This window comes from Mustela lutreola, chromosome X (assembly GCF_030435805.1).
Source record: "Mustela lutreola isolate mMusLut2 chromosome X, mMusLut2.pri, whole genome shotgun sequence".
NCBI classification, from domain to species: Eukaryota; Metazoa; Chordata; class Mammalia; order Carnivora; family Mustelidae; genus Mustela; species Mustela lutreola.
This window is the reverse complement of record NC_081308.1, coordinates 1,924,350-1,950,224: the sequence shown is the minus strand read 5'-3', so window position 1 is coordinate 1,950,224 and position 25,875 is coordinate 1,924,350. Positions and strand designations below refer to the sequence as shown.

The following is a 25,875-nucleotide window of genomic DNA, read 5'->3' as shown; positions in this document are numbered from 1 at the left end:
TACTAAGCATTGAGTAGACATAAGGTGCTTCTAACTGTATCATCCCCATGATTAGTATCACCATCGTCACCACCTTTACCACCACCATCATCCCCATCACCACTGCCATCACTGCCTATACCATGATTATCTCCACCACCACCATCACCACCACCATCACCGCCTAAACCATCATCATCACCACCACCACCATCATCACCACCTACACCATCATCACTACCATCACTATCACCACCATTGCTATGGACTGAATGATGTCCCTCCAGAATTCATGTATGAAACCTTTAACCCTCCCAAGGCCACTGTATTTGGAGATAGGGCTTTTAGGAGGTAATTACGGTTAAACGAGGTCAAGAGAGTGGGGTCCTAATCTGAAAGGATTGACTACCTTATGGGAAATTGATTTGTCACAGTTCTGGAGGCTGGCAGTCCAAGCTCAGGGTGCTGGGCAGCTTGGTTGCTGGTGAGGACTCTTGCTGGTTTTTAGATGACTGCCCGCTCACTGTGGGGTAGGGATCTCAGAGAGATCTCTCTGTCTCTCCCTCTTCTCACAAGCACACCACTTACTGAGTTAGTTCATCGTGGTCCAATGTGACTTCATCTTAACTTGATTACATCTGCAAGACCCTATTTCCAAATAAGATCACATTCACAGGCTGTGGCATTGAGGACTTTTGGGGGAACAGGGTTTGCCCCTGTATAGATGCCCTGGCAGACCGATAAAAAGTTAAGAACACACGAGCAGTTCGACACACATACCTTGCAGAGAATCCGCTCTTTCTTTCGTTAACACAGTCTCCCACCCCTGCCACGGTGGAACTGATAACAGTGAGCACTGAGAACATCAGGTGTAACCTTGCCTGCTCTCTAGAGCTGTGTGAGCAGAAGGAGAGACGACTGGGGACATGGATAATTCACAGCCTGGACCTGCGGCCTCTGAATAACAACAGGGCTCTTTGTCTTATCTTTCCATGTTGACCGCCGTCCGAAGCTCTCTAGATGTTTATGCCTCTGTGTACACCCATGATGCACCGGGGCCATTTGCAGGAGGGCCTTCCTCTGGACAAGTCTTGGGCTATGTAGGGAAGCTCAGAAGCTAGAAGGTTCCACAAGCCTTCCCCCGGTGCCTCTTATGCTAGGACGGAGCCAGAAAGAAACGCACCTTTCCAGATGCAAGGGGAGATGCTGTACCTGATGCATATATAATGACCTGCGGCCACCTCAACCTGCTCTTAACATGAGCCCAGAGCTCGATTTCCAGCTAGCTTCAGGCAGCCTTGGGCGTGCCACCAGCCTGGGAGTCCAGCATGAAGGACCTACCCCATACATTGGCATAAAGGGCGCATGTCTGCCCTCGAGCTCAAGGTCTCAGTCACTCGCAACATTCTCCGTGGCAGGGGAGTGCCAACCGGACACAGCCGTCTCTCTAGGGTGACAGATTCCTACGCCCTCTCCAAACCCAGCCTTTGTCCTGCCTCTGCCAAGGTCCTGCTTCCCTTCCCTTGACTTTGTTCATCAGACACTTGTCTTTGCATCTTCCCTTCTTGGAGGACACCCTGCTCTGCCTGGCCTCTTCTGCCTCTGCACTTTTTAATAAAGATCGTTGCAGAGTGTACTTAGGATAAAGTTGACCATCTTCCCCATTTTGAAGGACACAGTTCAGTGCAATCAGATGCATTTGTGGTATCCTGCAACATTCCCGCCATCCCTCTGCACAATTTTGCACCCTTCCCTGGTGAAGCTCTGTCCCCAAGAAATACTTACTCCCTATCCCCTCCCCTAGCCCCTGGCACCACCATCTCCTTTCTGTCTGTGCATTTCCCTGCTCTGGGGACCCCGTACACATGACATCGTACAATATTTGTCTTTCTGAGTCTGGCTGAGGTCGCTCAGCAGCATGTCCTCCAGGTTCATCCACGTTGTTAGCAGGGGTCTGTGTCATGGCTTTTTGAGGCTGAATCACATTCCGTGGTGTGACTGGACCCCGTCTTCTTGATCCATTCATCCACTGATGGGCGCTTGGTTGGCACCTGCCTTTGGGCCACCGTGATGAGTCACGCTGGTCTGAACATGGGTGTGCAAGTATGTCTTCAACATTCTTGCCTTTGTTTCCTTCGGGTGTACACTGGAAGGCGTCACGGATCATATGACGATGCTGGGTTTCAATTCGCAGGCGCCCGCCATACTGTTCTCCACAATGGCTGCACCAGCTTGCCTGGGGGATCCCTGTTCCCCACATCTTCGCTGGCCCTTATGGGTCCCATCCCAATGGGCATTACATGGTTTCCATTTTGGACTCTTTTCTTCCTGTCTACCAAGGAGCAAAGGCACAAGGAGGACCTGAACTCCATAAATGCGGAAGCCCCATACCTTCCTCTTCCCGAGCCACCACTGCCCACTTTAGAGACGGGCTCTCATCTGTCAGAGTCTTACAGGGCAAGGGCTGGTCAGCTGTTCAGAAACAGATGTGGAAATCAGTTCGGCCATCTTGAGCTCCGAAGTGGTATTTTCCAATGTCTGCCTTTCCCCGCCATCAGACAACACAGTGTGCCAGATAGAGCGTGCGGGGACAAGCCCGCAGGTGCTTTGGAGGGAGGGTAAAGTGTGTGCGTGGACAGTGTGGTGGGGAATGCGTTCCTTCCCCGGGGCTGCCATTACAGCTCCCCGACTGATGGGCTTCGGTCAACGGTACTCTCCCGCGGTTCTAGAAGTTGGGAGTTCTGGAATGAAGGTGTCTGCAGAGCCGTGGTCCCACATTGGCTCCCAAGAAAAGGGTCTATTCTGAGCCTCTGTCCTGGTTTCAGGTCACCTCATGTGGTTCCTAGACTGTAGGCACCGTCCCTGGGTCACCAGTGGTCTTCCCTCTGTGTGTGTCCATGTCCTCACCTCTTTTTTTCCTCCTCCATCTTTAATGAGGTATGATCGGCAAATTGTACATATTGACATTATACAATATGGTTTTTCGAAAGGTACCTAGTGTGATTTAATACCGATTGTAAAGGGATTACCACACTCGAGGTCGTAATCACATCTGATCATCTCACCTGGTTACCACTTTTTTGCGGTGGTGGGAACACACATAAGTTCTGTCTTCTTGGTAAATTTCAGATGTGAAACACGGTCTTATTAGACAGTCAACATGCCATTCATTACATCTCAGGGCTTATTTATATGATACTCAGAATTTTACCTTTTTTTTTTAAAAAAAGTCTTTTTTACAGGTGACTTCTGGTTCACCTCCATGCTGAGGCATGTGAACTGGGAGAAAATGAAGACAGTCGGTCTTGTGTTTTCCATAGAGCACAAAATTTAGAGATCTCAGCAGAAAGGTGACACACCTGTGACACATCTATGTTTTAATGAAACATAGTGCCTCTTTTTAAGTATAAGGAGAATTCTCTTGTAAGGACAAGAGGAAAGGAGCTCCATTTTTACCTTTTGGGGAAAAGAGAGATCGGAGACCGCACAGGGGAGTGGTGACCAGAGTAAAACCCAACACACCTGACCAGGAGAAGCTGCACTGTCTGGGCTGGGTCCAGTTTTGGTGGTGGTGGGAGGGGTCAGCATCCCTTTTTTTCTAGCCCCCAGTCCCCGAGGTGAGGCTAGAAGCTAAATTTTTGGCAAGTATCTGCCCTTCTGCAGAGACAGTCCTTTCAAAAAGCCCCCTATCCTGTTTAAATCCTAAATATACCAGTGTTCCTTAACCTAAGGATTTCTAGAAGCCACTGGTGAGGTGAAAATGACCTTGAACCCACAGAAATGTTGAAAACACTTCATAGGTTTTTGGGAGCAGGTGGAAAGGGCCATTAGCGGTGGGTTTGCCTTTCCTCTGGAGGCGAGCACTAGCTCGTTGATGGAGCAGACGTGTAGGTTCATGACGGTGTAGTGAGTGAATTCTTGACTTTTTCCCCATATCATTTCATGGGAAAACAGGTACCGTGGCATTTCGGTGTTTGAGTAAACCACGGTAAGTGACAGCCACCACATGAGGTTGGGACACCAAGGATGTTCCTTCGGTTATGTGTGGGTTAATGAGTGTTTGTAAGGGAACAAGTCCTCTTAGACAACGGTGGCATCTCTGTCCAGCACGGTGTGTCCACGGGGTGGGCATAGGGCATCGTGTAATCACCAATGTCATTGTCACATTCAGTCCTTCTGAGATACACGCAGTCACCCGGCACTCCTAAGTCTCCATTATGCCGTTCTCTGTCCTCAGGACGTGGACCCTTTGTGGAACGCCCGAGTATCTGGCCCCTGAAGTCATCCAGAGCAAAGGCCACGGGAGAGCCGTGGACTGGTGGGCACTCGGCATCCTGATCTTTGAGATGCACTCCGGGTGAGTAGGAGGGTCAGCATGTCCTCTCTAGTGCTTTCCTCCCCTGCTGCTGGACATCTAGTGCTTTTGGTGGCAGATACTCGTGGTGTCTTCCCGTGCTGGCTTCCCCGTGCCAGCACAGCAGTGGGGGACACACGGGAAGCCCCAGCATTTGGAACCTTTCTCCTGTCTAAATGTCCCTGCCTCCCATGACTATAATATTAAGTCTTCTGCATGGGCTCTTTTGGAGCAAGGCAGAGAGCTCAGGTAATGACTGTACGTGTTGATAAAGATACATAAATTACATATGGTTTAGGACGTTATGAATGAGTCACATGCCGGAAAGGAGAGCGTGTGCCCGTACTTGAGTCTAGCAAGGTTCTGCTTTCCCCACATCTGGACAGCAGAGGTGTTGAATGGGCATCACGGTATCACCGTGATTGAGGAGTCCAGCTTGGCTGAGGCACGAGGCAGGTGTGATGTTCCTCTACCAGAAATGTAAAGCATGCATCCCCTGCTTAGAGATCCTAGATGTGGGGATTCCTCCGGGTTCCATGGAGGAAGGGCTCTTCTCTGATGAGAAGAGCTGGCAGCTCACAGCCAGCTGGTCTACGAGGTGCCAGGACAGTGGTTGGGGGCCCTTGGACGTACGGCCCCTCTGCCTCCTTCCGCCCTCCCTGCCCTGTCCTTTGTCCTCCTTCTTCAGGCCAGTTTCCTGCTGGGGTACTTAGCACGTGCTCAGAGTTTACCCCCAGTTGAACCCAAAGCCCAACTGACTTCCACGTCTGATTCCCTGCAGGGCAAGACCAGAGCTTTTTGCCTGGAAACCTTCCCTTTCAGTTGGAAAGAATGATAGAAAGAGGTGTATTTCTGCACTGAGGGTATGGCCAGAGTGGAGTCTTGTGAAAACCTGTATTTCTCTATTATCTGTTTATCAACTATCTACTTATCTATCTATCTGTTATCATCTATGTGTCTGTCATCTCTTGTCACCCCTCTGTATCACATCTATCTGTCCATTTGTCTGTCTCTCCATTTGTCCATCTACCAATCCGTCCGTCCATCCATCACTTGTCTATTCTGTCTGCCTGTCTAGCCATCCATCCATCTGTCCATCTGCTCTCTGTCATCCATCCATCCATCCATCATCTCTGCCTATTCATCCATCCATTCATCCATCCACCATCTCTGTCTATCCATCCGTCCATCTGTCCTTCTGCTCTCTGTCATCCATCCATCCATCATCTCTGCCCATCCATCCATCCATCCATCCATCCATCTAACCATTCATCCAACCATCCATCCATCCATCCATCCATCCATCATCTCTGTCTGTCCATCCATCCATCTGTCCATCTGCTCTCTGTCATCCATCCATCCATCCATCCATCCATCCATCATCTCTGTCTGTCCATCCATCATCCATCCATCCATCCATCAATCCATCCTTCTGCCTGTCCATCCATCCATACTCCCTGTCTATCTGTACATCCATCCATCCATCCTCCCTGTCTATTCATCTGTCCATCCATCCATCCATCCATCCGTCTGTCTGTGTGTCTATGTGTCTGTCATCTGTTTATCTGTCTGTCCTTCCTATCCATCAATCTATCCATCCATCCATCATCTGTTCTGTTCACCCAGATGTGTCCAGCAAATCACACAGAACTGAATTTCTTGACAGACACCCCCAGCCCGTGAAGTCCCAAGCTGAGCAGAAGGTTAGCATGAATCACACATGGAGCCCATCCATCCAGACCATAACAACGGTTGGGAATGTGGATGTGCCCGTCTTCGTCAGATTCCCCCTCAGATGCTCTGCAACCCATCTCCCTTCCTTCATATTACTGACCACTAGAGGTCAGCATTGTTTAATGATAAATGAACCCCCGGTGGCCAGAGCTTCATAGATGAAATTCTTGAGCTTTGTTTTTTCCATATTCCAACCGTACATTCAAGTAGGATATCTTCTACATAGAGAATATACTACTGTGAGCTATTGTTAGTAAACACAGTTTGTTTACTAATTGTTTGGAAAACAATATTGATGGAATATAAGGAAAGTATTGGAATTAAAATAGAATTAAAATCGAATAAAATTAGAATATAATATTGGGATGTATTAGAGTAAATATATTAGGATTATTATGTAAAAATACTTATTGGAATGATTAGAATATTATAGTATAGTTCATTCAAATATTAGAATATGCTCTATTAGAATAGTAGAAGTAGAATGTTCCTAATAGTCTCATCGTGTATTTGTAATATAATACGCTACAATATAAGGTGTAGAACAGAAAGTAATGAAGTAAGATCTAATACATTATGAGGCTCTGACTAGAATAATTGATGATGAATCGTTAAAACCCCCCATCCCAGCCAAAACGCTGAATGTATTAACATTTACCCATTCCTCGTTGGAAGGGGTCAAGGCTTTCCGGAGGGATTTCTTGCGGGACACAAGTCCGTGCACATACCACAAGATGCGCCAGTCCCTCGTGGTTCCCTCTGCAGTTCTGTCAGACTCAACCTTCAACCTTCCCCTGGACCACCTCTGAATTTTCCTCACTGTTCCCTCCAGCTGCTTCCACTCCTGCCCATGTTTCCCTGGTGGCAGGTGGAAGTATCCCGCGTGCGCATGCACACACACACACACACACACACACACCCACAACCAGGCCACGGTTGCTGGAGGTGCATGAAGAAAATGCATCCACATTCAGAGCTGCATTCTGGGAGGGAGGGGAAAGCCCTCCCAGAGCTCATGAACGAGAATTGTGGAACCCCAAGGTTCTGGAGGGACCCCCACATGGAGAATCGTGGCCGCCATACTTGAGACAAGGTGTCCCTGGGACTCATTCCTACCCTACACTCTGCCGTCCATCCTTGCACAGCCTGGCTCTTTGTGCTTGTCCCTTTTGGTGAACGACACAGGCTCTATGTTTTCTAGGCACGTACCACAGCAGGGGGTCTTCGAGGAAGACGTCAAAAACAGTGAACCAGTAGCACGTCCCCATTCTGTGTTCTGTCCAGAAACTCTTCCTTCTTTTGTCTTGAGTTCATGTCCAAATTGGCCGCCTTGACCACCGCTAGGGCGCCTCTTTCTGGACAATCCATTCTCCTGGAAGGTGTGGGTGGGTCAAGCAGTTATGTCCAAGCCATCAGGGAGTGAGGATGGAAGCGGCAGCCAAGTTGGCGTGATGCTGGGAGAGGAAACTCTTGACCTTCCTACGTGCCCACGGGCAAGTCGTCCTTCGGCACGCCGCTGGCTCCGTTGATCTCTTTAGCTCACTTACGTAACGAGCGCTCGGTGCTTGTTGGAGAACTGGAAGGATTCTGTTGGATAAAAGACAGATTTGAAGATTTCTTAGGGTACTTTCCACATGCCTGGGGCACGGCTCATTCTCAGATCCCTGTTGTCTCTGCTTCTTCCTTCGGGCAAGATCTGGTCCTGCTCATTTATTACCATTTTTTCCCGCTCGTTAAACCACGGCTAACATACCTTCCCCATGATACAGACCCGTAATGCCTGCTTCCTGAGAACACTTTGTTTAAGGATTGTCCAATAAAGGCTGTTAGGTATGTAGGACACGTTTTCTCCTGGTGTTTAACGGGCCGTTTGTCAATGTGTGCCTTAGCCCTGATGAAATCCTGAGACAGGGCTGCCACCCAAGAAAGCAGTCCGACCCCTCTAACCATTGTTAGAGCATCTGGCCGACCAGAAACAGCCGACTCGGGAGCTATGAACTGGAAGGCGTAGTCGGCGGGTGCATATAGACTTTTCCTCTGAGCCTGGCCTGGGCAGTGTCTCAGGATGGAGAAGCTCGTAACGCTAGAAGCCAACAGTGGCCAAAGTAGTTGGAGTAACGAAACCCAAATAACCAGGGGCTCAGAGATTCTGCTGTGGCCTTCCCAGCACGGGGCCTCTGCTCTCTCCAGAGCGTCTCCATGAATAGCTAAAATGCCACAAAGAAAAAAAGCTTTTCCACGCTTTTCCAAGCATGGCTACACGTTCACGTTGACCCAGTGTCTTCCATTATTCTTATTCAGCTCCCTCTTCTTCCTCAGCTTTCCCCTTAATGTCCTTTTGTGGAACTTTATATTCTACAGTATTCCAGTTTTTCACTTCTCTGTAATGTAAATGCAGAGTTAATGTGTCTCTTCTGTATATCGGTACTGGGCAGGACAAATGGCTAAAAACATGGTGGCTTACAATGGAAATCCACCCTCTCCCACCTCTGAAGACCAGAAGTCTGAGATCCAGGTGAGGCAGGGCTGCTGAGATCCAGGCAGGGCAGAGTCATGCTCCGTCCCCAGCCTCCAAGGAGGGTCCTTCTTGCCTCTTCCAGCTTCTGGGGCTCCAGGAATCCCTGGGCTGATGGCCACGTCCCTCGTTGTCTCTGCCTCTGTCCTCACGTGGCTTCTCCTCTCTGAATCTCTCCTTCTGTTGCTTGTAAAGACCGTATCATTGGATTTAGGGTCCACCATAAACCAAAAATGGCACCCGCAGTCCCATTTCCAAACAGGTGCCCAGTCTTTCTTCATCCAGAAGTGATGCCTGCGTAAAGAGAACAAAGAAATGGGTGTCGCTGAAAACTTAGAAGCCAAGAGATCCAGGAAGTATCCGTAGGAGTGTCCTGGGGCAGCTGCAACAAATGACCAGAGATGAGGTGTTTTAAAACCATAGGAATTCATCCTAGTCTAGCTCTGGAGACCAGAACTCTGAGATGCCGGCAGGGCAGGACCCCTGAGATCCAGGTGGGGTAGGACCTCTGAGATCCAGGTAGGACAGGGCTGTGCTCCCTCCAGAGGCTCCAAGAAGGGTCCTCCTGCTCCTTCCAGCTTCTGGAAGAAGTCCAGGAATCGCTGAATTTATGCCCATGTCCCTCCCTTCTCTGCCTCCGTCCTCATGTGGCTTCTCCTATGTTTGTCTTTCCTCTTCTGTCTCTTACAGGGACACCTGTAAACTGACTGAGCCACCCCTTGAAAACGCCATTTTTTTTTAAGATTTTATTTATTTATTTGACAGACAGAGATCACAAGTAGGCAGAGAGGCAGGAAGAGAGAGAGGAGGAAGCAGGTTCCCCGCTGAGCAGAGAGCCCGATGCGGGGCTCGATCCCAGGACCCTGACTTCACGACCTGCGCCGAAGCCAGAGGCTTTAATCCACTGAGCCCCCGAGGCACCCCTGAAAATGCCATTTTATAAGCTATGGCCAGTGGTTCTTTCAGGGAATTAGATGTTCTCCTTCTAAAGGATGCAGTTACCAGTGGATAAGAGTTAAGGGTCTTTGCCTTCCGCATTCTGAGCAGATACCAGAAGTACAGCTTGTGCCTTGGGCATATGGGTGGGTATCTGGCCCATGTTTATTAACTTCTGTATTTTCTTTGATTTTTCTAGCTCTTTGCCCTTTTCAGTATGTTCTTGTGTTACTTATTTCAGATTTTTCCCCTCCTGTTTCAAGGTATTAGAGAAGACATGTCTGTGGGTTTCTGTGCTAGGACGACAGTCTTTCCTTCTGATAACTATGCCATAGATGGTAAGACTTAAGTGAGTGAGCAGGCCCTCGTTGCCAATAAAACTTTATTTATAAAAACAGACTGCCGGCTGTGATGCGCTACATCTTTGTGGCCCAGAGTACACGTTAGGAACCAGCCTTGCTCTCGCCCAGTTCCGTACGTGTGACCTACGGGAATTCATCTAATATGGAGGTTCAGATGCTGGCTGCTTACAGACGTATGGTCTACCTGGACCAAAGAGAAAAGAATAGGACACAGTGTTACATGTCCTCCTCCATTTGCCCTGCTCACATTTATTGAGCACCTACTGCGTGCCACATAGTACCCTATGTTTGAAGAGTGCAAAGCACTTCCCTCCTGCTCTGATGGGGGGTGACCTCGTGAACGTCCTGACTGCGTCGAGCTTCTAGAAACACCGTTCGCTACGAAGCAGAGATTTTTTTTTTTTTTTTTTTCTGTGCCTGCTCTCCGCTAAAAATAGCTGTTTATTTTTCTTACAGGTTCCCTCCATTTTTCGATGACAACCCGTTTGGCATTTATCAAAAAATCCTTGCAGGCAAAATAGATTTCCCCAGACATTTGGATTTCAGTGTAAAGTAAGTAAACCGTTCCCCTCCTCGTCGGGGCGGGGCGGGGAGGGGTGTTTATTTTTAAAGTCACAGACAAGAAATCACAGAGCAGGCATCCGCTGAGCAGGACGACATACTGTGTTCTTACCAGGCTGTGCTCCGTGTCCTCTGGACAGTCCGCTTTTCCACCAGACAGGAAAAGGTGGTCGTCATTCTGCTGTCATGATACTTAACCTTTTCATGACTCTTGGTCAGATTTTATGGGCCTTGAGAGAAATGACATTTACAATTAGCCAATACAGGCATTTGTGAATCACCGCGAGTAGGAGAACCATTGGGGTATTGGACCAAAAGCCCTTCACCTCCTCTAGCTGGTTTTGCCGTTGGCAGGACTATTGATGGCTTGAGCAGACTGTCTCTTTTTCCTCCTGCTTAAATTACTTTCATTCTTAAATTCCTTTTTCATGCTGATATTAAGGCTGATGAACCTCTTCTAGGAGGACTTCTCTACAGCTTCAGTGTTGGTGACTTTGGGTGTGCAGGTCATTCAATTTCTGGTGACGGCGGGGAGAAAACTGAAGTTTTTAAAAATCTCAGACCACTTGTGGCATTCCAGTTACCTTCGTCCATCTGGTCACCTAGGCGACATTTTTGTATCGTGACTTGTAGTTCTTTCTCTGCATTTCCCAAGTGAACCAAGCCTGGCTGATCACAAGGTAGTTAAGTGAGTTTAGTCAAGAACTAAACTTTTCTCTCTTTCTGCTATTTTTTTTTAAGTAGCCATGGGCAGGGAGTACAGAGAAAACTGATTTCATGACACTGGGACAGCTGCCAGTCGCTTTTCTCACTGGTGAAGGTCATCTCACTCTCCCATAGAGGCTCTCTTTCCAAGTAGAAGACAGTGTTTTCCCGGGCTGGTTGGGCCTCAGAGGTGGTGGTGTGTTTGACACACCAGGCAAGTTTTAGAAGATAAGCAAGAAAACTAGATTCCATGAAAAATAGTCATCTAGAAGGTGGGCACTCTGAATGGTAAGACAGTGAGGCATGAAGGGAGATTGAGCCGTCAGAACTTTCTTTTCTCTAGAAAGAAATGGAAAATACTACATAGAGCTTCTCCCCCCGGGTCCAACTCCCATTAGACTTGAGTGACATTATGTCACATGGTTATGCCAACATTTGCCAGTGGTTGCCTTTGATTGAAATCTACTCACGCCCATTGGCCTATCGGCTGGTTGGTGGTGACCGTAGACCATTGACATTCCTAAGGGGTGTGGGTATCCATTGTCTTGTGTGGATGCACACTGGCAGAGTCCATGCTGAGGTATACAGCTGTGGCTTTGCTGTTGCTCCCCATCAATAGAGTGTGGACTGTCTCTTGCATTCTCCAAGTCAGCCCTTGTGGAACCCTCTGACAGTCTTAGGCTGGGCAGAACCTTGGGGGATATATTCCCTTCCTCTTGCAAGCAATGACGTAAACTTTTCCAAAAGCTGGCTGGTTCTTGGTTTCCCCAGAGAACGGACAACGCATAAAATCGTAGGTCATTTCTTCCTTCATTGGTGGGAAGGGCTCAAGTTGGTCATGAACATTTTACGTTTATACTGTCCCATGGAAAAAAAGGGACTACAACAAATATTAAGTTTAATCTACATTTGGTGTCTTAACTCCCTATGCCTCTTTTCCTTGTAGTCTATTCTGAGAGAGACCCATCAGGGTCTGCCCTGCTGTCCTTTGCTCTAGAATGCTCCTCGTTGAACAGGCTCCTCTTCTCTCTTGCCTGGGACCCCTGTGTCCCCAGCATGGGCGCTCAGCCAGAGCAGGAACCTGGGATCCTTTGGTGCAGTTGCTGATTGCAGATGGTGGTTGAGAAGAACTTCACTTCTTCCCATTATTATCTAGATCTTCCCAAGTTGGATGAGAAGCAGGACCCTAATGAGTCTTGCGTATCCAAACCACTGCCATTGGGTGCCATGACGGTCGGATTTTTACTTTCAAGTTCTCAAGGCCTTCTGTTGTTGTTGGTTCATACAACCTCGGCATTTGACTGTGTTACCTTCCTGCCTGGGCACATGTGTCTTTGGATTGTCACTAAGATTCCTTGTAGGATCTTAGGCAGCTGAAAGGACATCAGAGCTCTGGGGCGTGTTGCCAACGTGATAGTCCAAACACCTTCCCAGTGTTTCTTCCTGTCTCAGAGTGGTCAGAGAGAAGCCAGGCAGGATAGAATCAAGGGTTTGCCACAGAGCCTGTCCCAGGATTGCAGGCAGCTCCAGAGTTCCTACACGGCTTTGCCGTATTGGACAGCCCCTTTATATCCGTACCCCTTGCTTTTGGGACTGTGCTGTTCTGTAAGTCTTCAATTTTATATTTTATTTTTAATTTTTTTTTATTGGGGTTCTAAATAAGGCATTTGGGGATCTTGGGACCCTGGACCTTCCCATATATTGCCACAGGCCTTGGGATTCCAGAGTCTGTGGCGTGAGTCTGGGGGTGTGCTCCTTAACCCAGGGCACAAGGTTCCTTTCAGTTTTGCCAAGTTGTGTCATGGGTTTTTTGAAGCTGGACCGTAGGTCTTTTGATTTGTCTGGGGTATTTCAATTTATATTTGAAGTCTCTAGATATTACTGTCCATAACGTATTCTATGTGTTATGTGCAGAGACACACACAAGCACAAATTTTATTTCCTTACCTTGCATTTCTAGAGCTAGCCTGTCTTCGGAATGTCTTGACATAAACTATCAGATCGTAATGGCCCTGTATTCTGAAGTGGGTGGGGAAGCAGCGTTTAAGAAACTCCCAGAAGTCTGTGTGTTATGGGAGAGCAGGTAACATACAACCAGAATCCCATAAATAAGTAGCTCCTTAGGGCAAACCGTGGCCATTCATTTTGGTAAAAGCCGGTGTCTTCTCTTGGGCAAGGACAGACTCAACAGGTACATTTTAAGTGAAACTCACATCGGTGAAGAAACAAATTGTGAGAAAATGTGGAGGCAAAATGGAAATGGATCCTCCCTCCACGGCATGATGTGGTGGGCGGATTTTATCGCCCTTGACCGGCCGTGTTTGCTTGGGTCCGTATCAAGATGCATCTTCTTTTTGTCTCCTTCCCGCATGTAGAGACCTCATTAGGAAATTGCTGGTCGTTGACAGAACCCGACGCCTCGGAAACATGAAGGTCAGTGTTTGTTTTCCTACGTCTTACGCACGAGACACTCCCATCACGTGGCACCATACATACGTTTCTATTTATAGAGACAGTGATCGTGTTTAATTGTTGGCTGAAGTTCAGATCTGGGTGTCTGGGCATGCGAAATCCGCCTGGGTCTATACTGCATCTCTTCTTCCCTCCAGACGCGTAAATGACTCAACCGTCACCTCCAAGATGTCGGTATTTTCCTTAGTTATTTCGACGTTTCAAATAACGTGATGGACCTAGAACTCACGTACCATACATGCCTCCCCATTCTGAGTGTGCAGTGCAGCACCGTCTACTATGTTTGCAGAGTTGGGGAACCATCCCCAAAGTCAGTGTCGAAGAACATTTCCTCCTTCTCGGAAAGAAACCCCATACCCTGTGCTGTTGTTACTCAATCCTTTCATCCATCCTGCCATTTCAATTTCCCTGTTCTGGGCTTTCCTGTAAATGAATCACAGCATAAGTGATGTATTGTGTCCGGCTCCTCCCATGTTTTCAGGGAGATGCTAGCAGGTGTCAGTGCTTTGTTCCTAAGGACAAATCATACTCCATTCATGGATGGACCCCGCTGTGTGTACTCATCCCTCCGTTGAGGGACAGTTGGGCTGTTTTCTGCCTTTTAGCTCTTCTGAATAGTGCCATAACCGTGGACATGCATGTCTGTGTGGGAATTAATCATTTGAGAAAGTGTACCTCCTGTGTGGTTTTCACAAACTTTTCATGTGGAGGGGAATATATTTAAGAGATGATTGTGTAAATGGTATAATATCTTATATGCTCATTTTGATTCTGTTGTGGCACCACTGAGTCTAAGAGAATCTGTGAACATCTTCTCAGCTATTTCTGGTTCTGGATATCCATGGAGGAACTTAATCATGGGTCCATACCTTGGTCTTGTCTGCCGTAGTCTTGGGAGACACAGTAGACCTGTGCGTGAGGCTTGATTCACACCAAGCTCTCAGGACCATCTGTTGATGTGGGTATATTTGTGTCCAGTGGCTGCTGTAACAAAGGAGCAGAGTCTGAGATCCAGGCAGGGCAGGACCACTGAGATCCAGGTGGGGCAGGACCACTGAGATCCAGGTGGGGAAGGGAGCTCCCTCCAGAGGCTCCGAGGGGAGGGTCCTCCCTGCTTCTTCCAGATTCTGGGGTTCCAAGCATCCCTGGGCTTGTGGCCACATCCCTCCCATCTGTGTCTTTGTCTTCATGTGGCTTCTCCTCTGTGTCTGTGTCTCGCCTACTCTGTCTCTTGCAAAGACACCTGCCATTGGATTTAGGGCCACCCTGATTCGGGATGAGCTCTTCTCAGATCCTTCACTTAATCAGATGTGCCAAGACTCTATGTCCAAATAAGTTATTCTGCATAGGTACCAGGTGACATTTCACAAACTTTATGTTATGTTCAGATCTACTGGCTTCTTCCTATGTCACAGAATTCATGTGTTTCTGTCTTAACAATTCCCGACATTTAGTGAATTAAAAAAGTTGCTCCAAGGGCCATAAAAAGGAATGAGATGGGTAGGGTCAAAGGCTGAACACCTGGGAGGGATTAGGGTTAGGGATAGGGTAGGCGATGAGGTTGGGGTTAGGGTTAGGGTTAGGTTTAGGTTAGGGTTAGGATTTTCAAAGACCATGATGCCATTGACATCTGCAAGTTGACCATTGGTGTTAGCCTTGAGATTGAAGCAGACAGATCATAAGAAACCATTACTATTACACAAACATGGATAGTGTAATTGGAAAGTCCCGCTGCGTAGCTGTTAAGATATCTGATGTGGACATGACGGGTTTGAGCCCTAGTCATGTGACTTACTAGCATTGCAGTATTGAGCCAATGACACCATTTAGTCTGTATGATCACACCATCTAGGTCTGTATGATGAAGATGCTAAATTCTGAAGAAAACCATTGGGATAAAAACAGGCGGCAGACTCAGAAATGTCCTTCTGTCTGTCTTGTATCTCAGGAGCCTGAGCCAAAGTCCTACTTCTGTGTGTAGTCCAGACTGGTCCTGACAGGATTTCTTTCTACTCTGAATGAAAGTGAACAGAACACAACACCTTTATGTATATATTTTCCCTCCTAGGTCACAGTCCAGGGACAATGACTCAAAACATAGCACACTTTTTACATTTAATTTTACTTTTTAATTCTCTACTAAGTAGAGATTCTCTGGACTGTTTTCTTCCCTGTCCTGTCAAAATTCTGTCTACTGACGGTGCCTGTTTCTTTTGAAGAATGGAGCGGATGACGTAAAGCGACACCGGTGGTTTCGAACGGTGGATTGGGAGGCGGTCCCACAAAGGAAACTGAAGGTACAACATATGTATGAGGGTGACTGTTGGCTCGGAATTGTTACCTGTCCTCAGCAAGGGGCAGAGTCTGATTATGACTTGTTTACTTATAGCTGATACATTATTTATTTGTATACTACAGCTGATCAGCTCAAATCATTAATAAGCCAAGATCCCTTTTCAGTGAAAATCTTACTGCTACAGAGACACGTAGAGGTAACGGGTTAAGACCCCACATTTTACAATTGGGTTTTTTGAGACCTGGCTTTGTCCCTCACTTGAACTATGACTAGGATGAGTCCTATCCCACCAATTTCTAATTGGGAATGATAAATGTTGTAACACAGATCACATGTTTGTCCAACATTTATGGATATTATACAGTGACGGTGGTAGTATTTTCTAGGTCACCTTTCTTTGAACTGAATATATACATGTGCATACACACATAGCACACACGCACACACATTTTTTTTTTAAATTATTTATTTTAGAGGAAGAAAGAGAGCATACACATGTGAGGGGGGACAGAGGGGGAGGGAAAATCTTAGCCTGACTCCTAGAGCTGCTGGGGGACTTGAGCTCACTGCCTTGAGATCGTGTCCTGAGCCAAAATCTACAGCTGGACACTTGACCGAGAATCGAAATGTATTTTTTTCTTTTCTTTTTTTTTTAATTTTAAAAAATATTTTAAGGATTTTATTTATCTATTGACAGAGACATAGTGAGAGAGGGACTACAAGCAGGGGGAGTGGGAGAGGGAAAAGCAGGCTCCCAGCTGAGCAGGGAGCCCGATGTGGGGCTTGACCCCAGGATCCCAGGATCATGACCCGAGCCAAAGGCAGTTGCTTAACAGTGGAGCCACCCAGATGCCCCTGAAATGTATTTTTGACAGGAATATTCAATATTGACATTCTCAACCTTGGACTTTTAGAGTCAATGGAAGGACTTTAAAAATGCTGATGCCTGGCCCCCAACCCAGAATGTAGGGTTCAGCCCAGACCACCAGTGTCTCCATGAACTGTTTTTAAGTGTTTTAATGTATTCAGTGACTAATTTGTTAAAATTAAATAAACAACATATTTTCATCATTCAAAAACCAAATCAGTATTAGAAGATGTGCATTACTGAGTGTTATTCTCTTGCTCTATTTCCTCCCAAAGCCCATTATTTTTATAAATAAAGTTTTATTATTAGCACACAGCCACCTGCATTCATTTACATGTCGTCTGTGGCTGATTTTCCCCCACCAGGGCAGAGCTGAGCATTAAGCAAAGAAATTCCTCTGCCTGCGAGACCAAAAATATTTACTGACTGGCTCTCTACGGGAACCTTTGGTTGACCTTTTCAGTGCCAGTGACCTCATTTTCTTGATGCTGGATTGAGGCTTGGCATTGGTGATACTATCAGTGGAGCCTGCTCTTGTTGACTTCTTTCTGGGATTTTCCAAATTCTGGCCACTGGACCAGCTACTTCAGTATCACTCAGACCTGGGCAGGCCTGGGGATCTGCGTGAACAAGGAATCTGGGTGGTTCTCCAGTCTCAAATTTAAGAAGCAAGGGCTGGCTACCATCTTTTCTCCCTTTGTTCCTCATAATGCACCATTGGTGGACACCTTACTCACAGTATTTCTGGTTCAGAACTTTCCATGTTCATAAATAATGCAAGGCCAACTTTGGTTTTTCTGTGTTTTCCCAAGTCATGTCTGTTGATATGTTAAGTTGTAGACAAAAAGGGATGCACGTCCCATCCAGGTGCCTAATGTTTCCTCTTGACTTTGCCTCTGTGTTTCCCCCTGGTCACTTAGCCTCCCATCGTGCCGAAGCTATGCGGTGAGGGTGATACCTCGAACTTTGAAGCGTACCCCGAGAATGACTGGAACACGGCCCCTCCAGTGTCACCAAAAGATTTGGAAGTCTTCAAGAATTTCTGAGGATGGGAATCCTCATCTGGAAGGTGTATCTTTAGATATACTAATTATGCATCAGTGAAGATGGTGTGTCCCCCTATCAAGGGGATGTTGGCGTTGGCCAAGCAGGGCTTCCCTTGTCCCCGGGGACTTGAGCAGTGAGGCAGAGCTAGATGGAGTCCTTCTAGCATCAGCTTAGTCAATGCCCAGGGTTTGTTACACAAGACATGTGGTGTGGCCCAGAGACAGCGTTGCCTCCAATGTCCCACTCCCCAGACACTCCTGTTGGGGCAGAATCCATATCCAGCTAAGACCCCTGTGAAATCTGTGTGTACCTGCACATCCCAAGGCACAGCCCCTTTGGTAAAAAAAAAAAAAAAAAAAAAAATTAAATCCCTGAGTCCTTGTGTTCTAGAAACCCTGAGTTCCAGACCAGCTTCCTCCCAGATACCAACTAAATATTTTCGGAAGGGTTTTTTTTAGACCCCCTTTCTCTAAAAACTGTTGACGGCAGTGAACACCTCGATGGAATTGGCTAAACTCCATTTGACCATTAAAAGAATGGATCTTTGAGTCATTTCTTGGAACCTTTAAGGTCTGTGACTCTGTGTGGAAGTGATGGCTTTGAAGGATCTTTTGAACATGGGTAGTGAAGACCTTTCAGTTACTCCCAGATCTGTGAGGAGCTTGGTGATGTATAGCACTTGGTTTTTTCTTCTCATGACATGCAGGCAAGAAAAATGGCAGGAAGAGAAGCAAGATACAACCAATGAGAGGTCTCCTCCTTGACTTTCCTTGGTTCTTTTTTGGGGCTCTGTTTATTCCCCCAACAGTACTTATGCAGAATGGGAGAAATAACTGGTCAATACAACATCCAAGTTGACACTGTTCTAGAACCCTTGCAAGGAGGGACACGTTGTGTACCAGAGACCTCTACTCTCTGCTGGTCTTGCCACGCAGATCCTGAGGAGAAACCTGCCTCAATGTTAAAATGTGAAACAAAAATTCAGTGAGAGAGAAGACAGGTGTCCCTGTGGATGAGAAGGGAACATGTCTGCTTGATGGGTTTTAGTGTTTTCAGCACGTCGTGACCATTCTCCTGAGGTTCTCTTAAAAAAGATTCTCTTTAGCTTTAACAGCTTCTGCAAAGCTCGTGAAGGCCAGTTAATGAGTTTTAAAGGTAGGAGGTGTTTCTAAATTGGGGTTTTGCTTTCTCTTCTGTTCATTTGCTTCAATTTTGAACGATTTGCCTGTAATATTTTGTGAATGATTTTTATCCAGTCGTCCTTAAATGGAAGGCGTGATCCATCTTCCATCTTGATGGAAGACGTGCTATGTTTTCTAGTGCACGACACTTAGTTGATAAGCCAGAGGACTGCAGCCTTTTTGTAACAGGGATACTGTTAAATTTACTTAAGGAGACACAAATCTGACATCTGATGGGGTCTATCGTGTACTTGGGGGATAGTTTTCTATTCATGGTTGGCAGTTGTTAACCCCAGCAGCCCCAGATAGGTTTTTAACAGATTCTGGAAACAGGAATAACTTTCTCAAGGCAGGGCATATCCTGGGGAATATACGCATAAATGGCATTTTTTTGTGTGCCTGGAGTCATCCTTGATGGACTTCGGCCAGTGGTGGGGACGCTGTTTGATGACCTTCTCGATGAACCTGGGGAAATCAAGAAATCATGTCATGATCACATGACTTTGTGTTTATTCCACAACCTTGGATTTTGGTCTCTTGCTGGAGCAGCTAGATATCTTAACATTTGACTCTCTTTCCCCAATTTTGCACAAAGGATGGGGCAGATCCGGCGTTTTCAGTGCCGAGTAAACAGGCGTGACCATCCGTGAGGGAAGGTTATTTCTTCGTGAAGCAAAATGGTCTCCCATTGATGATGCCCAAGCTCAGCTTAATGCCCACTCTCCAGAGCCACTTAACAGCTGTATGACTAACCCACTCACCTTTGGAAAGTAAAGTCTCCCATCTCTTTAGCTCATGGAGGGGACAGTTAGGACGCCTGGCAGGGAGAGACCTTCCATTTGGGTTTTTATTTGACTTTAGCGTTTGACTTGAGATATTTTCTCTCTAGCTGGAAAGTTCTGCTGTGAACACATTGAGACAAGACCTGGTTTTGCTTGTGGAATCACTGTCCTCTCTTTGCGTAGATGAACATGGATAATTCTATGTGTGAAGCCATCATATCCTATTTGAGATTCACCGTTAAAATACTGCTTAGCCTTTTTTTTTTTTTTTAAAGACTTATGTACTTAGAGATAGCATTGGCAGGAGGGGCAGAGGGAGGAGAATCAAGCAGACTCCACGCTGAGCAGAGCCAAACATGGGGCTCAATCTCACGACCCTGAGAGCAGGACCTGAGCTGAAACCAAGACTCAGATGCTTAACTGACTAAGCCACCCGGGCATCCCACAGCTTACTGATTTTATTAATAAACATTCATAGAATTCATGCTTGTGGATCTTTGCAAGAAGAATTGCAAAGGAATGTTTGTTCTTGTGTATTATGGAGTTATTTTTGAGTTGTTAGTACGATTATTATAAAACTTACCCAGTTATTCTGAAAACGAACAAAGCCCTTTTTTAATTTGTGTCTCAACTAGGATGATTTGAACCTGCTGGGAGCAAAGAGCTGCACATCCGCTGTGAAGAAGGGTCGCGTCCATGTGATAAGGACTTTTCCGTATTCTAGAAGTCCGGATGTACATGAAGAGACTGCATATCCGTACAAAGTCACGGATCTGGCATTATTTAAGCAACTGGAAATTAAGCATCATTAAGCAACTGGAAATCTACTGCACAGTAGGACCTTTCGGAAAATTGTTTGGTTGTAGATTTTTATCTTATCTCTCCGTGTGATGACCCTACTGTGATGTCTTGGTTTTCCTCGTAGACTTAACTTTATGAGTTTGAACTGAACGTGTTTGGTTATAACAGATGGCGCGTGCGTGTGTGTGTGTGTGCTGCATGCGTGTGTACGTGTGTAAAAAGACCGTGGGACTGGTGCACAGGAATTGCACCGTGATGTTCATCTTCATACTTGGGCAGAGCCTGTGGTTTTGTAGCTTGTGAGGAAACCTGTTGTGGTGGTCCATGTCCCGTATCTTTCATGCTTCCTGTCTGGTGACTTTAGGTCTTGAAACCAGAAGGAAAGACAAGGATGCATCCATTTGAGTTTGAGTCTGAGAATACCAGTGGCCATGAACGTTGTTCAAGGCATGGAATGCCGTCCAGAAATTTCCTGCATCACATCTGGAAATTCCGTAGTCCATTGTGGTGGTGATGGGGGAAGTGGCAGGTGTTTACCTGATAATATCCCATTTGAGCTCTATGTCCAGCCAGATGCAGAGCTAACAAGTGACTTTCCACATTGGCTCAGTTGCACAGGTGACTTTCATGCAAGCGTGTTTTTATTTTAACTTCCATTGTGGGAAGTGTAAGATGCAAATGAGCTATAGGGTGTCCGTGTTCAATGTAGTAGAAATTAATCCCTCTTGGTTCTTCTGTTTGGGTGTGTCCAGCACACTCTTGTTTCGTAGGCAGGACGGGCTTGTACAGACTTATTAGTGGGTGAGATTTTGTCTTTTCCTGTTTGGACCTGATTGTGAAAGTACCATGAAGAGAGCACCCTGCCCATGCTTTCCCCTTGGGATTGACTTAATGCAGGGTGGGTGCAGAATGGGCTCCAGTGGGAGTATGGCTAGGTGTGGGTCTTTCCAGAAAACGAGGCATGCAAAGAGGCCCTGGGCGTCTGTACTCTCTGTGATGCATTGCCTTGTCTCTCTGCTGGCCGTGACTCAGCTGGACAAACAGAGTTGCTCACATCTGCATTGTGTCTGCTCATAGGGCTCAACCATGACCTTCTGCAGGGATGTCTGTGCACTTAACTAGTAGGTGCCAGAGCCTTTGTGACCACAGAGGGACATCCACATAGAACTCCCAAGACCCTGTCTCTACCCTTCCTTTCTTCCCATGGTTGGCCCAAAAAAGTCCACCTCCTTGGGTACTGGGTGTGGGAGCAGCACCTGCCCTGGGCGATGTGTTCCTGAAATGGGTGTGGGGAAGAGGCAAACCTGGGCACCCTCTCAAGGCTTCTCCAGCTCATGTGTTCTCCAGTCTCCTTGTGGATTCTTGGCTGTCGTAGACATTATTATTCTCCAGTGCTGTGCCTGGAAAGACCTTTTCTGTCCATGTAACCATTTGTACCTCTCCTCTGTGATCACATATGTAGACGTGGAGAGCCGCCGTGTGGGAAAGTCATACATTTCGTTGAGCAGCAGAATGTCAAAGGCTACATAGTCGCCTACCAGATTTGGCCAGATCCCACTCACAAGTCAGAAGGCTGGGGTTCTGTGTGCTGCGAGGTGGATTGAAGAACATGTGCACCCACCCGAGCTTTAAAAGACCCTGAAATCAAAGCCACGGCATATTTCCCCCTTTCTCATACATCACCTGCTCTTCAAATACAAATCCAATGAGTAAGGTCAGGGTGACTCCAAGATTTAGTAAAATAAATGGTTTGCAATGAGTAACTCAAAGGAAAATTATTTTTAAAGGGCGAGCTGTAAGGATATCCCAACAGAAACAGTGTTTTCAGTCTGGACTGAGCAAACCCCGTGCTGGTTTGCATTAAGTAGGGAGCCAGAATGGGCATCGCTTTCAGCACAAAGTGTCTCATCATGGACTGTTACAAGTCTGACGCTGACAATTAACTGCCTCCTCATCGACTGTTACAAGCCTAAATCGGCAAAGGGATGGTGCACCCACGTGGGGAAAGCAAATATCTCACGTCCCCTGACTTATAAAAATAAATTATTATTTTGGAGCCCTGTGCTTAAAAAAATAAAAATAAATGAAACACCTTTCTTGAACATGATAAAGCATTGTATTAGACACTTTGACCCTTATGCATGTTTTCAGGTTTAGTTCTCACTGTCCCGGAATTAATATAGGATGTGAAAATAGCCTGAAGAAAGCATGAAATGAGATGCCTTAATATTGGACAGATATGCACACACATACACACACATGCACACACGCCAACATTGGAATGCACGGATCACATGGTTCTTTAAAAACATGGTCATCGGCCGTGAGCCATGCAAAACAAATTAAAAACTAAAAGGAATTCCAAGAATACCAGATGGTGTTAAACTCAGTCTTGCCATTTCAATATTCAAGGTGGCACACGCCATGTGTTAACGGCCCGTGGCTGGACTGTTAAATTAAGCAGGGTGACGTAATGCAAAGACTGATTTAATCAAAATGAGTCCCAAACACATGGGACACTCATGGTATATCCTTGAAAAGTAGTCTGCTCGGCGGGGGCTCTCTGAAAATTTCAGGTATCTGATCGGATATCTGCGTGCAAAAGTCACAAGAAGAAATGTCATGGAACTACTCGCAAAATCTGCATCAGAAAAAAAAAAAAAAAAAAAGATAAACTCCTTTTCGTTCTATGCAATTTTATGAGTTGGCAATATTTTCTTAAATACAGATACCATAAAAAAAATAAATAATTCCTCAGGAAACACGTGTTTTGCAAAGAAATGTGTTGGGGCGGTTGCTGTTTTTCTAAGGGGATTATCACCAGCCTGCTTGAACACACAACTGTAAAGCTCAGAAGGAAATTGAGTCACAGCTGGCCATCCAGCAGATCCTACGTTGGGGCCAGCCAACTTTTCATTTCTTGCAGAACACATGCGAGAACCTTGCTTGGCGTAAACGTATCTGCTGTGGCGATGGGCACTTTGTGGTTTCTGCTGTTGACATGATGATGCGTCAAAAGAAAGCCCGGCAAGAAGACTCATGTGCCGAGCTCATGTCCTTGTGATGGCTTCACACTCCTAGTCCCATTCCTGCCCACCCACCTGTCCGTCTGGTACAGGGCACTGTTTCATTCTGTGCTCTCTGCCTAAGAACTCCCTTGGTACCAACGACAGAAACACCAGTACCACTAGACAGTCCTGTGACGTGCGATGCGTTTGCCATTTCTTTGTATGACTTCAGCTGCCTCTAGATTTTGGACCATTTTAACTGTGAAAATAGGGCTCTGTGCCATCAACTAAAAAGACCCCAGTGCCCTCCAGTCTCCAGGCACCGAGAGCTACCCAACCCCGGCGAGGGCTTCAGACTGCATCAAATCCCAAGACCACATCAAAATTCTCATTCTAGCCACTTGGTTATTGTATTGCAGGAAAAAATACTTGGTTGGATTTTTCCCCCAAGCAATAGATTTTATACCCCAAAATGAATACATTCACAGAAGCCCCTGAGGGCTCCGTGGTGGAGACTGAGAAGATGATGCCGAAGTTGCTCTTTTTCTGGAGGCCCATCCACCGAGACTATGGGTTTTATCTGCGTTGGGCAAGTCCTGTGTACCTATACTGTGTGTCCCTATGTCTTATGGAGGTGAGAAGGCCTTCTCTTCACTTCACTTCCAGTGGACGAAGTCCACTTACCAAAAACAAGAAGATAAGCACATGAACTGTTGTGTTAATCATGTATTTGGGTAGTTTGGGGTATGTGCGTGCGCGTGTGTGTATGTCTTGGTGGCGAAGGATGTGGGAGACGTGTTTTCTCCAAGTATTATGTTTCCCTATCAAGTTGACTTTGCAGACCCCGTGGGCTTAACGGTCCTTTGTAGTAACAGGGAAACGCTCTGTCATGCTTTCCTATAAATTATTGTGTTGTAATGCATTCTGTTGTGCTTTCCTTGACTTTTCCGTGGTGGACAACTGTCTTAATTTAAAAGCCATTATGTGTTTGTTAGCAGATGGGATTTCAAGCCTTTTGACACTCAGGGCATCTTGTCCTCTGAGATGGGTCTTCAGCTCTGCAGAACGGTCATAGCTTCCTTCTTCCTTGCGCCGTGCTATGGGCAGCCTGGCCGGGGGGCCCCGGGTTGGCTGTGGGATGCCGCAGACACGAGACGGAGTGCCTTTGCGGGTGCGGTGAGCCCCGGCGAGCCAGCACTGGGATCCCTGTGGGGTCATCCCAGCTTCTCATGTGGGGAAAAAAAAAAAAAAAAAAAAAGTCTGTTGCTAATTCTTTCAATTCTTGCACAATGAAAATCACTGTGATTTGTATATATACCCTAGGAAAATTTTACTGCTGCCTAATTTATGTAATAATACTATTCATTCCAGGTTTGTTTAATAAAACTTTGTATCTTTTAAGATGCCTGATTGTGGTCTCCTCCTTTGGTTATGGGACAAGTTTGTCTGTGTTCAATGAGTTCAAGGAGTCAGCATTGTCTCTTGTTAATTTTTAATTTTTTTATTGAGGTATCATTGACCTATGGTATGAGTTTCGGGTGAACCACATAATGATTTTATCTCTATAAATTGCAGAATGGTCAACACCACCAGTGTAGTTAATATCCATCACCACACATGGTTGTGAACTTATTTTTCTTGTGACAAGAACTTTTAAATTCTTTCTTCTGGGCAAGTTTCAAGTATATGATACAGTATTACTGTATTTCTTTCTGCAAAGGGCAGGATGGTAGATATTTCAATATTGCTGGATACACTGTGTCTGTCAGGAGCACAAAAGCTTCCCTAGACAGTATATAAACAAATAGGCTGTGTTCCAATAAAGTTTTATTAAAACAAAAGCACAGTTCAGGGGCCAGATCTGTTGCCCAGGCCACACTTTACCAGGTTCTAATCCCGTGCCAGAGGATGAATTTGCACATCACTTTTGCAGCTTGTTAAAAATGTGCCATCTTCATCGTTATAAATAAATAAGTTATTTGATTGTGTATTGTCTTTACTCACATAGCTCGACCCTCAGCTTTCCAAGTCACCTTCTGCTGGCTAAAACCACGCTGCCTCATCACTCAGGTCAACCCCTGCCATCGGTAACACTGACAGCACCTGCTAGAGCCGGGTAGCAGAACGTCCCAGCAGACTGAGGGTCCCACCGGAGCCTGTTAACCTGGCGACCAAGCTTGTCCAGTTCTCCTCCTGGAAATCCCTTGCAAGAAGGAATCTTACGGGGACAAGCAAGGCAACTTGGGATCTGGTTCCAAACCTGGGCAGGGACTG

General features: G+C 46.4%; 1 protein-coding gene across 1 annotated transcript in view; it reads left to right on the top strand.

The window, feature by feature from the left end:
- The window catches only part of PRKX (protein kinase cAMP-dependent X-linked catalytic subunit), a 76,957-nt gene extending 51,955 nt beyond the window's left edge, over window positions 1–25,002 (top strand). The window contains exons 4-9 of the mRNA XM_059156555.1: window positions 4,217–4,336; window positions 10,337–10,432; window positions 13,522–13,579; window positions 15,838–15,915; window positions 17,703–17,851; window positions 20,428–25,002. Of these exons, the coding sequence (XP_059012538.1) occupies window positions 4,217–4,336; window positions 10,337–10,432; window positions 13,522–13,579; window positions 15,838–15,915; window positions 17,703–17,828 (478 nt within the window). The 3' untranslated portion in view covers window positions 17,829–17,851; window positions 20,428–25,002. The remainder of the gene's footprint in view (window positions 1–4,216; window positions 4,337–10,336; window positions 10,433–13,521; window positions 13,580–15,837; window positions 15,916–17,702; window positions 17,852–20,427) is intronic.
- The last annotated feature ends 873 nt before the right edge of the window (window positions 25,003–25,875 follow it).